The 13,065-nt window shown below is 30.3% G+C and overlaps 2 protein-coding genes across 2 annotated transcripts in view; one reads left to right on the top strand and one right to left on the bottom strand.

Annotated features, from left to right (window-relative positions):
* The window catches only part of LOC126780773 (amyloid beta A4 precursor protein-binding family B member 1-interacting protein), a 273,890-nt gene that overhangs the window by 189,784 nt on the left and 71,041 nt on the right, over positions 1–13,065 (top strand). The gene's annotated exons all lie outside the window — the stretch shown is intronic.
* Positions 1,059–5,766, bottom strand: LOC126780778 (GATA zinc finger domain-containing protein 4-like). The gene is made up of 2 exons (XM_050505477.1): positions 5,642–5,766; positions 1,059–3,064 (listed from the first exon to the last, which is right to left on the bottom strand). The coding sequence occupies exons 1-2, from the start codon at positions 5,716–5,718 to the stop codon at positions 1,180–1,182; spliced, it is 1,962 nt and encodes a 653-aa protein (XP_050361434.1). The 5' UTR covers positions 5,719–5,766; the 3' UTR covers positions 1,059–1,179.

The raw sequence follows: 13,065 nt of genomic DNA, 5'->3' as shown, positions 1-13,065 counted from the left end.
GTCATTAATTGTTTGATATGCAATGAAAATGACAAGTTGTACAATGATTGGAGTGCAGTGGTTGGAATAATATATTTTATATTTGAATTTATCAATTCACGGCCTTGTTATTAAACGTTCTATAGGTAATAAAAAATTATAAGAACAAAGATTTATTTATTAGAAATGAGCCTCTCAGCAAGTTTTGAACATTTAGATTTTCTTTTTTCTTAAAATGTCTTTTTTTTGTTAACATTTTGTTTATATTTATGTAAATAATTAATATTATTTAATGGTACAAATAATATTTTGTCCATTGAGAAATGCTATGCGTTCAATTATGTTAAAATGATAATCATTGAAGAGTATTTTAATATCATGTTACACCGATACGATACCAAACGATTAGTTAAAACATCTTTTTTTTAAAAAGTAAGAAAGTGTCGATCATTTATATTATGTTATAATGAAATATAATCATTATTTTTTTATATAATATAGGTAGGCGGCCGAGTATATGGGCCACCTGATGGTAAGTGGTCACCAACGCCCGTTAATAAAATAAACATTGGCATTGTAAATGTTAACCATCGCTTAAATCTTATGTAAATAAAATTTATTTATTTTATTTGAACTCATTCTTCTGTTGTCCATAATGGTCCCGAAAGCGTCATATCATAAAATATTCAAGCTGGATATTGGGACTCCTAGGTTAGGAATAGGCGCTTCCTTAGGGCGCCTTCTGTGAGATAGGATCTCGCATTAGGATACCGTCGACGTTGGGAGGGAAGACATTGTGTGCTATATAACAGCGTTATTTGCCTAAGCTTCGACGGAAGTAATGAACCTCGACCCCGTCGACTGGGTCGGTGTGTGTTTAACCAGAGTCGTTACGGACGACAACGGGTCGGAATAGAATAATTTTTAAAATAAATGAGCAATAATTTCTGCTGAATTTTTCATGTTGCTTATATTTCTTTGTTATTTTTGTTAATATGATTATTAATTTTTACGAAAAAATAATAGAGTGGCTTAGAATATAAAGATTTTTATTAATCTATAACTTAATCCAAGTTTTACACGTTTTCGTTTTAAAATACCTACCTTTTTATGATTATATTATTGTTGTAAGTGCACTTCTAAGTAACATGAAGTTTTTAGAGTAGTAATTTTGTTTTATTTAACACAATTAGTTTTTTTTTAAATATTTGATATGTTTAAGCCCAAATGTAAGTCTCCATTTGGTTTTTGTACAAATAGTGCCGGTATTGCTTGACGGCCAGTAATAAAATATAATCTGCCAATAATAGTTTTATTGAATGGCAACAATTTGTTTTTTAAAAGGTTGTTATTGATATTTTCTTCATTCAAACTGTTAAAATTATCTATTTTTTTTGTGTTTTCATTTTGATCTGATTCTCGTATATTGGTTTCATACCTTACAAAATCTTTATTTGGTAAAAATTCAGTACCATTAATGACACTGATAACAGTATCGTTTGGAAATTCATGACTAAATATTCTAATAATCGGTATTTCCCTCTCCTGGTAATGAATACGATTGCTATTTATTTTTTTTGGAGAATCAATTGCCGATGAACTATTAATCGAGTTAATATTTAGTTCTTTAGAATTAATATTGATGTCATTAGCTGAAACAGTAAAAACTTCATCATTGTTATCGAACATTCTAGTTTTATTTTGATACGGACTTTCAGCGTTTTGAAAAATATCGGCATATTCGTTAATGTTCTGTTTTTTTTTGCTATTTATCGAAAGTATAAGGTTTGGAAATTTAAACGGTGTTTTATTAATGTATTTTTTTGTAGTAGTTTCTTCACGAAAATGATTTGTTTTTAATCGTTTATTTTTCCTTTTTATCGTGTTGATTTGATTTTTTGCTGTTATATTAAGTATTTGTGGGTAATCCATATGAAAATCATAAACATCTTCGTTTTTTGTCGTTGATGTCACGTCACTAGTATTTAATACATTATTAAACTGCATTTGTAAAGTATTGTTAATAGTTTTCCCAAAATTTTCTGTTCTGTTCAGATTCTTATTCTGTGAGGCTTCAATAGAAATATTATTTATATATTTTTTAGTGGTACTTTCTAAAGGAGGTGACCGATTTACGTTGTGTTTTCTTATTGTCTTGTTTTCACTTTTGACGTTATTAGCTGAAGAGAATGTAACATTTCCTCTTTTTTCTGTATATTTTAGACCCTTATTAAATTTTCTAATAGCTTCATTTATTGCATTGCTATTTCTGTTCTTAAAATTTAAAAAATACATTTCATAAGAAGGTTCGGTTGTAGTAATTAAGTCATTTATTAATTCTAATTTGGTAAAATTTTCTTTTGGCACGATAGATTGAGTTGTGTCATAATTTTTATATGATAAGAAATCATCTGTGGTGATAATATTTTTTATATCAGTATGGTTTCTTGTACGAGTTTCAGAAGGTGCAATATTTTTCACTTTTTCATCATATATTGATGAAACATTATTTACATTATCGGCATCAATATTCGATTCTAATCCCATTATCGTTCTCATATTTTTGATTCCGTATTTATCTGTGTCTAAAATGTAATTGGTTTCGTTGTTTTTATTTAATTCTGTAGTATTTGTTTGTTTACTTGTTACCCGTTCATCCGACCATTTCTTTGGTAATTTAGCTTTAACGTTTATTGTTGCTAGAATTAAAGCGTGAAAAGATACATAATCTGATTTTTTTCGTTTATTACTATTAAAATATCTTTTTTTTGTTTCCGAGCTATTTGTTTCAGTGTGTCGTTTCATTAATTTAGTAAAAATTTCGAGATTACGTGGGTAGCGGTTAACATTGTTTTCTATTGCAGAGTCGATAGTTTTGTTGTGATGTGTCTTCACGTTTGCTGTAGTTTTTTTATTGTCCCACGACAATAGTTCATGGCGATTTACAGATTTGGTTTTTAATAAGACACTTTGTAATAATAACTTATATAAACTTTGTTTCTGATGTAAATTTGTAGTTACGTTGATATGAGCGTCCAAGAAACATTTACAATACGATTGCCATTGTACGTTGTCACCAGAGAACCTGTAATAAAAAAAAATTACGTTTCTTTGCTTATGTTATAAACATAATGTCCCCTAAAGGAAAGAAAATAATTTGAATCCAGGATATTAGCCATCTTATGCCTACCTTATATACTTTTTACTGGTGGTAGGGCTTTGTGCAAGCTCGTCTGGGTAGGTACCACCCACTCATCAGATATTCTACCGCAAAACAGCAATACTTGATATTGTTGTGTTCCGGTTTGAAGGGTGAGTGAGCCAGTGTAATTACAGGCACAAGGGACATAAAATCTTAGTTCCCAAGGTTGGTGGCGCATTGGATATGTAAGCGATGGTTGACATTTCTTACAATGCCAATGTCTAAGAGCGTTGGTGACCACTTACCATCAGGTGGCCCATATGCTCGTCCGCCTTCCTATTCTATAAAAAAAAAAAAACCTAGATTTTTTTTTTGTAAAATCATCCTTTTTTAATTCAATAGAAAGGCTATTGAGTACAATTCCAAATAAATCAAGTACCCTGCAGATTAGTGTAGCCCAGCCCTAGAAATATTGTTTTTATATTTTGAAGTTAAGTCCAAATTATAATATTTATTACATAATTTAATTTTAAGCGAAATTTGTCAATCAATCCTTAAAAAGTCACTAAGTTATTATTTATAGTAGTAGGAAAATTATAAAATTGTATAAGTAGAATTGTTGCAAATTGGTATAGCCAAAAATATGAATCTGATATATTTTACTATATTGGATAATTATCTTAATATTATTCTTAATTCTAATTCATTATAATAATTATGAATTGATGAATAATGTGGCAAATACTCTATTGGTGATTTAAAATCTAAATCAACGTGACACTGTTTTTTACATGGAGTTTATTTTGTATAATAAGGATATTTTGCTATTTGATCCATACTCATCGTTATCCCTTTCCTTGCGGGACTTTTTTCGTTATCAATACGAGCTACTTTTTATTAGGTCAGTTCTATAGTACGATGGACGAAATATGCGTGCTTCAGAATGACTGTACAAAGTGACAGATCAGCTTTAAAATGCGACTAGCATTTAGTATTAATTTAGTAGCTTTGTTTAAACATTTGGTACCTATGGTATTTCAATAAAATTTTATATTAAAGATGGCCAATCATTTTGATATCAAGATGACCGGCCGTTTATGATTTGCGCAAAAGGGCTTCGTATTGTGTAGTTGTCTTAGCACATATATGTGATATTTAAACATTAGATCACTAAATCAAACAATAAAGATTATATTAGCGAAAACAAAAAAATATGAGACAACATTAAGAATTCTAACAAGCGATAGTAAAATAAAGAACTAATTTGAGTCATTAAAAAAAAAATCACGTGCTTTAAGAAAAGAAAATAAATATAAAAAAAAATTAGCTATTTTACAGAATTAAAAACCTAAATACGGCGAAATATTACGTCTCAACAAAGGCGCTTGGGCATAGTATTACGTCTCATCAATCTCTGTCATCAGACACGGTTAGCCTATTATTACGCCTCTTAAAATAAATAGACAACATTGGTGTTGCCATAGGTATTACATTTATATTTAGAAACCTAATAGATACCTCGTAAACGCCAGTAGATACAATCCCAAAACGTTACTAAATAAAAAAGCAACCTAAAATAGCTTATTTATATATATTGTATTTTATATCGTGACGAAGTGGTCGTGACGGATTGACGTCCCATCGGTTTATAAGAGTTAGGGGATAGAGAGTGCACCTGTGTTTGCGCACACACTTGTGCACTATAATATCTCCTGCGTAGTTGGTTAATCTCTCTTGAGATTGGCCGCCGTGTCCGAAATCGGTCTGGGGGACATTATTATTATTATTATTATTTAAAAAACTACGTATGACTCTGATGATAACGGTAGAAAGGTACCGTAAGGTAAAAGACGATGTAAGTAATATTAACCATCGCTTACATCGCCACTGTGCCACCAACCTTGGGAACTAAGATGGTATGTTCCTTGTGCTTGCAATTGCACTGGCTGACTCACCATTCAAACCGGAACTGATGAGTGGGTGATACCTACCCAGACGAGCTTGCAAAAAGCTTTACCACCAAGTAAATATACTAGTGTTAAACTGATGTGTTTAGCAATACCAAATACCAATCGAACGATCACATGTCGCTATTGGAGGTGGGATCAGAGTTCACAAAAATCCTGGCATCATACTTTAAATCAAATTAAAATAATCGAAATATAACTTTATGACTCTAATAACTATTTCTAGTACTTAAACTGCAAATGCAATATTTGGGTTCATGTGGATAATTTAAAAAAAAAACAATATTTCGAATTAATTTTTTTTTTTGAAGTAGGTATAATAGAAGGTATTATACGATATTCAATATTTTTGTTTACATTATAAAAGAGCAATAATTTTAAAATAATTTCGTTTGATACTGGATGAGCCAAGAAGTAAGTTACAATCAAGTTTATTATGTTGTAAGTCACTAGTCGTATAAAACCTACGAGGCTAACTTGTTTTGCCTCGTACTACACTGGTTTTTTATAATCGGTACAATTTATAAATTTTGGTAATTGGGAGTTAACTCACAGGATTTCACAGTAAATAGAGCAAATTGGTGATGTGTACACTGTCGTCACCACCGTCAGAATGAAGAGAGCTTCCATAATTAACACGTTTGGTATGAATTATGGATTGCGATACGCGAAGTTCATTATGATGATTTGCACGCTTTGATTTTTGCGAACCGTTACAACTGTAAATGAGTTCAGAGAAAATAATAATTATTAATGCTATAGCTAGATTTAGTCATACATTATGAAAGGAATTATTTATTTAGGAAGTCAGCCAGTCAGTTCGTTAAATTGTTTTATTTAAACAAAATTAAGATTTTTTTTTTATTTTAAATATTCTATCCTGGAAAATGCACCCATAAATAAGAACGTTAAAAAGATACATTACGTACTTTGACTATACTTTTTAATTTTCGTTATAAATATATTCTATACTATTTGAATATAAATACCTATCCCTAACGCAATACATCAAGTCTCTCCCACAGTTATAATATAAAATTCCCTGAAAAACTGAGTCATATATAAAGCTGCTCGAAACAACTTGACAAGTTCCGACCTCAGAGCAAGACTTGATTAATCAGACTACATTATCGATGAGTACCAACACTTGCGAAAATTTTAAAGCTCCAACTAATTCAATGGGATAATACAATAATTCTATAGTCCCGTAACTTTCTTTACTTCTGCAAAGCTGACCAATTCTAATATGGTGGAGTAGGTTTTCTGGTCAAGAAGGATCTCATTAAAATTGCCGGAACTACTGACATAGCTTGTTAAATTAAAATTCTGAGAATGCAGTACACTGTAATCGTAGAAGTAGCGATGGAACCGAAAAGAGGAGGCAGCGAATCGAAATAGTGCAGTATGCACTGCAGCCAGGTATTGACCATGGCCTGCAAACGGTGGTGGGAACTCACTTGATACAGGTGGCTGAGAACTAAAAATGATGTAAAAATGTTTTTCTTGGATTAGCTAAAAATGTAAAACTAAATATGTTACCTTCCTATAATATTGGTACCTAAGTAGCTATTTTAATACAATTATTTAAAAAAATATATATTATTACCATTTCTTTTCTGATTTGTCAGTTAGTTGCAATACTAAATCATAGTTAAGCGAGGGAATTAAAGGAAAGTTTTTAAATTCAAAATGAGCCAACAATAAAACAAACTAAACGTGTTTTATTTTAATTTTTAAACCAGTTTTATAAGACACCTTAGTTTTTAAGTCAGATAATACAGCTACACCTTATAATTAATAATACCCACCTGACCGATTTCGGCCACGGCGGTCAATCTCAAGAGAGATTAGCCAACTGCGAAGGACATATTTAAGTATATGAGTGTGCGCAAGCATAGGTGCACTCTCTATTCCCTAATTCTCATAATTCGATATGACCGAAAGGAGTTCAGGCGCAGGACCAACGGACTAACGTGAATTTTCGACAGAAAAACCCAATAACTTTTTACTAGCCCGACCTGGGATTTGAACCCAGGATTTCGGGGTCTGCGGTCTTATATCTAGCCACTAGACCAACGAGGCATTCAATTTGATTATGCGAGAATTGGAACAGTTTAAAGATTTATTACCATATTTTATGGGTATACTATATAATTAAATTATCTCCGAAAATTAAGATTTTTTATTTACTTTGCACTAAATTCTTTTTTCGATTGAGATGTATTATTGTATATTTTCTACTTATTACAGAATTTAAAATATATATAAAAAATATTAAATAACTCGTTTCACCTACGACCACGACCTTTGTTAACTGGTAAATAATTATAGATGGCGCTATAGCGTTTTACCTTTTTCTCTATAAAATTGACTCTGTTTTTGATAAATGACGAGAGATGGCAGTAAGTGTGTATAATAAAATACATTTATTATAATATATTATATAGTAATAAATCTTATCTTTTAATATTAAATGAGCAATTTTTGAATATACATATATACATTTACTTAGAGTATCTCCGAAATGGCTCTAACGATTTGGTTCAAATGGTTGTATTTAGATAAGGATTTGCTTTTTAAATTTATCTCTTATAGAAAAGAATTATTCACAAAAAAAAATCTCAATAAGTTTAGATTTGTCTCGTATCCATCTGCTACTTTTTATAGATTAATCCTTATGACAGACCAAAGCCAGACCTTTTCACCATCTGAGTCTTTCTACATTGTGACCAGCCTAGTCCATCTCTCATGGCCTGTCACTGTAGTGTGAAAGAACATGTTAATGTGATAATGAAAATCAAATCGTATCCTATATTTTAACAATACGCGAATGTTATTTCTTTGCTATCAATACAGATAAAAAAATGCTTGGTGGGTCATATCAACAACACATACACACAACGGGTCAAATCAAAAATATAAAATAAGACTTACGTAAATTTTATTTTTTTATTTTTAAGTGTTATTATTATATATCTGGTTGATAACCATAATAAAAAGATCAAATATTATTTTTTAATTTGACAACGGTTATTCGATGACGTTTTTTTTTTCGTTATAATATATAAGTGAGATAAAATGATGTGACTAGTCCTTTGAAACAACTCACGCTGTAGAGCCAATAGATTTTAGCTAAATTACAAATTTAACTGCCCTTGAAATATATACTTACCTTACCTTAACGTAAAAATAGTTTAAAAAAAATTATGTTTTTAATATAATCCAGTCCAAACCAATTTGCATAACACAGTTAATATAAAATGTGTTCATTTTGTCTTATTAGTCAAAATTTGTCGTGTTAAAGTTTGTTTATCATTGTGTTTTTTTATTATTTGTTGTCCGCTGTTTCGGCTGCGCGGCTTCGCCCTTGTGTGACGGGGGTGGAGGTATTAACCTGCCTTTTATGTACTCTGACAACGTGTATGCAAAATTTCATGATGAACGCTCACTTACCTAACCGATTTAGACCGGTTACGGTTAGAGACATTTAATTTTTCAATAGATTTTATCTTTAAATCACTTATAGAGAAAATTACAAAACAATTAGTAAAAAATTAAATCGAATAGGCGTACATAATAATACGATGAATGTTACAATAACTTAATAATATCAGTATAGTGCAAACAAGTATGAATATTTTGTGTGGTGAACTACCCTATTAGTCTAGTAAAAAATATAGTGCGTATACAAAGTAATGATAACTTAGTGAGGTGAAACATTAGATTTATCTGAAGTTTTTAAATTGGTGTGCGTATATTTATTATATATGATATGTGTGTTTGTGTATGTATATATAATGTGTGTATTTATTTATGAATAAGCTTATTTATTATTAAATAATTATTGTCCATTTTATATTTAATAATTCTCGTGTTATTAACCAATTTCTAATTTTGTTAGCTGTTTGTCTTTGCTTGTTGACTTGCACATTGTAATTGTTTATGGTTAATTATTATGAAATTTGGAGATAATTTTATTGGCAAGTTCACTTCCTACTATGGAGAAAAATGAATTAAAACAGTCACAAATTTCCTTAATATCGGTCAGCATACAAGGTGATTGTAGTTTTGACGGTATATAATAGGTATCGTTTTTATTGCAAGTTAAATTATTAATAAGCTGCCACATTTTTAAGGGATACTTTTGATTATTTTTTTAAATTTTTTGTAATAATATTGACATTAAGCTGATTGTATGTTTGTGAAAACAGCGCTTTTTTGTTGCTTCAATTCCTTCAATAGCTATTTGTCTTCAGGTGCTTGTCTTAGATCATGCCACAGTTGATTTCTTTTATTTTTTGATGTGATTAAATTTTTATTTATCCATTCTTTACATGGTGGATTTAATACTTTAGTTTTTATTATTTTATTACTAGCGATTTCACGCTGTAATAAGGCTTGTAATTCTCCATATTCCGTAATCTTGGCGTTACCAAAAATATTTTCAACTGACTTCACGAGATTCGTGAAGCTTATTGATTTATATTGACGTCTCTTTATATGCTCAATTGTTTGTGGTCAGGTAAAGCAGATTCAATGACAGCTAGTTGAAAAGTGTTTTAAGTTAAATTTGTGCACACGTGGTTCAGTATCGTTTTGACGTGAAAGCGTAATAAACAAATAAACAAAAAAAAACATATTCGCGCTTATAATATTAAATAAAAATCTAAATAAACATTTTCTATTAAACAATTAGATGATTCGATTACTGGACTCTTCTGGTAATTTAACGCAAGACCTGTAAAGGTGACGGGTGAAACGCCATTGTATACATAATGTATTAATACTGTAAACATTTTAACTTTAAATAGAGCAGTCAGAATTACCGCTGAACATATAATGTACAAATATCATCAAAATTATTTCTACATAAACTGTTATTATTTTTAACATTCAGTAATAAATAGTAACTCATAAGGAAATCTATAGTAATAAATAAGAAGTAGTTTTTGGTTTTGATTCTATTCGTTAGTCGTTGCTGCTCGCTAACATTTTCAGGGGCCAATTCCACTAAGAAATTGTCACTTTATCGCAATCAATTCGAAACATCCTTGCCGTTTAACCGTTATCCAATTCCGCTAACACAACGATCCAATAGCAGTTTAGTCGAAGTTGGATCGGTATAGAATCGGGGACTATCGTAACCATTATACATTAGTAGAATTGGTCTCCAGTTTGTTGAATTTAGGTGTTTTTTTTAATATTGGTAAAAATTTGTATACTATTGCAATTTCTAGTTTCCACTGAGATTATGTAGATTTTTATGGGTATGTTTTTTTTTATCAGTTCAGTTTTTTTTGCTTCACTATCTTACTATTAGATTTAGGCAGACATTGGTTTTTGAATGATTTTATACGAATTAAGAAAAATAAACTTGCACTAAATTGACCTATATTTTTGCTAGTATTAGTATATAGGACACAGATAATATATATTCATATTATAAAATACTAATTAATACATTATTGTAGATGTTTGTACACTAGAACGATAATATTAACATTAACACACATACCAGTCAAGTATCCACTTATAACTTAAAAAAATATGTGTAATATATTGAAATATGTTAGTACACTCTTAGTCTTATCTTTATAAATAAAAGTATCTATTAATAGCTAGCTACATAATTGTTATCTGTGGTGTTGAATCATCGGCTTGTGGTTCCTGCATAGTTTTTACGTTCTATATATTTACGTGAGTGTTGCGTTATGTATCGTTATTTTGTATTTTTATATTACATTACATTTTTATTATATTATTAGTATACAAGTTATGACGAGTGGCTCCTTGGTATAATGGCTATTTTTAATGGCTCCAATTCTCTCAATTATTTTTAATGCACCGGCTGAATAGACGTCCCAACGGGGTACGAGAGTCAGAGATAACAAATCCATATGAGTTTCTTCCACACACAGTTGTGCGCTATAATTATGTATACTCATATGGCAAGGCGTCCTTAAGATTGGCCGCTGTGGCCGAAATTCTTTTAGAAGAATATTATTTTATTATCCATTACTAGTTAACAATTTATTTTTTATAGTTCTATTCTAATGTTCTATTCTATGGGTATGTTAATTGAATACATTAGTATCTGTGACATATCAAAGTAGCTTATAAGTCTATATTATTACTATTAGTATCCTGGGTCATTTTTCACACACGGCCATCTGATCCCAAATTAAGCTTGTACAGAGCTTGTACTATAGAAACCAGACAACTGATACACTACATATACTATTTTTGTTTTGTAAATACATACTTATATAGATAATTACACCCAGACTCAGGACAAACAGACATGTTCACGCACACAAATATCTGTCCTGGGTGGGAATCGAACCCACAACTTTCGGCGTGAAAGGCAAGTATCTACCAACCGGCTCGTTGGTACTTAAATATATACTTACATATATAGCCCAATAAAGGTTCTTTATCGGTAGCTACAGACAAAAGCTACAACAACATGGAACTTGACAAAAATCTTAAACTGATTTTTTTAATACAAATATGTTAATAACATTCAAGTTTCGATGATTCGTGAAATGATAACATCTGAACTTTTGATACACTTAGCAATCAAAATAAGAAATTATTACTTATTACATTATCATTTTGTTTAAATTTATTTTATGAAAAAAAAAAAACAGAAACTTTGTCATAAAACTGTTAAATATTCATTATAGTTTTTACAGTGTCCATTTATCTGTCTGTTTCATGTTTTTATGCCTAAAACGATTAAATGATTCAAAGATGTATTATTATTATAAATATGTATGTAAAAAATTATTTACCAGATTCTAGATAAATCCATTTATCTAGAATCTGGTAAATAATTTTTTTTAATTTCTGCAATGATTATATCAACATGATGAGAAACCAACAAATATTTATAAGTAGATCTAGAAATCAAGATAAGCATTTTTAGGTAAACTGTCACATAATTTGTAACATCGGATATGTGCTTGAATTATATTTTAAATTTTTATTATAATATCAAGTTGTTAGGTTAACATCTTTACTGTTTAAAATATTCGCGAGCGTTTGGTTCAACAGACGGGCGTTAAAATCCTTCTACGTTCGCATATACTACTTTTTTTCGAATTGTCCTGTTAATGTTGGCCCAAATGACCTCGGCAGCGTCATCAGGCGGGATTCGCATATATCTACAGTATCGTTTGTGAATTATGTAAGGCAACGTAGCCCAAAGCGGGTACGTTATCATTTGTGGTATAATAAAAACGACTATCTAACACACACATTTTAATTTTGTAAGTATGTATTTAACATGTATCAGTCACTATAAAACTAAAAACAAACTTTAATAAAAAAAGCAATTTTATGGAAAAATTAGAAAAACCTAATAATTATTTTGACCCACATTGCCCTAAGTGGGTCCTAATGTGGGTTCCTGGCAAACCGGGTATATACTATATATAGCGTTCAGCCACTTTATTACGCTCATAAACATTTTTAGTTATATTTAAATTAACATATAATCTTCAATAACTAAACAAAGTTCGCCTATTAATATATCACCAAATCACTCTCTTATTATAAGTGGCATGAGAGATTAAGGTTTCTGCACTGCTCCCGGAACAAGTTTTAGTATCAACGTTTTCAAAGACTGGTCTTGATCTTTCTGCATTTGAAATAGTCGGTGATCCTGACTCCACCCGACTTTTGTGTCTCTATTGGTTCATAATAATTTCGTCCATAATTGTAGACCGTAAGATCAGAATCAATCAAATCATGGGTGCTTAGATCACGCTCTTTTGTGATGAGGCCAGCAGCGGCAGCCTTATATATATTATAAGACGCAGGCTGATTAGCTTTAGCAGAATTGCCGCTTGATTATAGGTTGTTGGTCTACCTTCCCTAAAGTTAAATTATAATATCCATTTATTTAACAAACTCAAGTATCATTACAATACTACGTAGTTGTACATTTTTATAATTATAATAGGTACACATACC

Source organism: Nymphalis io, chromosome Z (assembly GCF_905147045.1).
Source record: "Nymphalis io chromosome Z, ilAglIoxx1.1, whole genome shotgun sequence".
Lineage (NCBI taxonomy): Eukaryota > Metazoa > Arthropoda > Insecta > Lepidoptera > Nymphalidae > Nymphalis > Nymphalis io.
The sequence above is the reverse complement of the archived record's forward strand: the minus strand, read 5'-3'. Positions and strand labels throughout refer to the sequence as shown.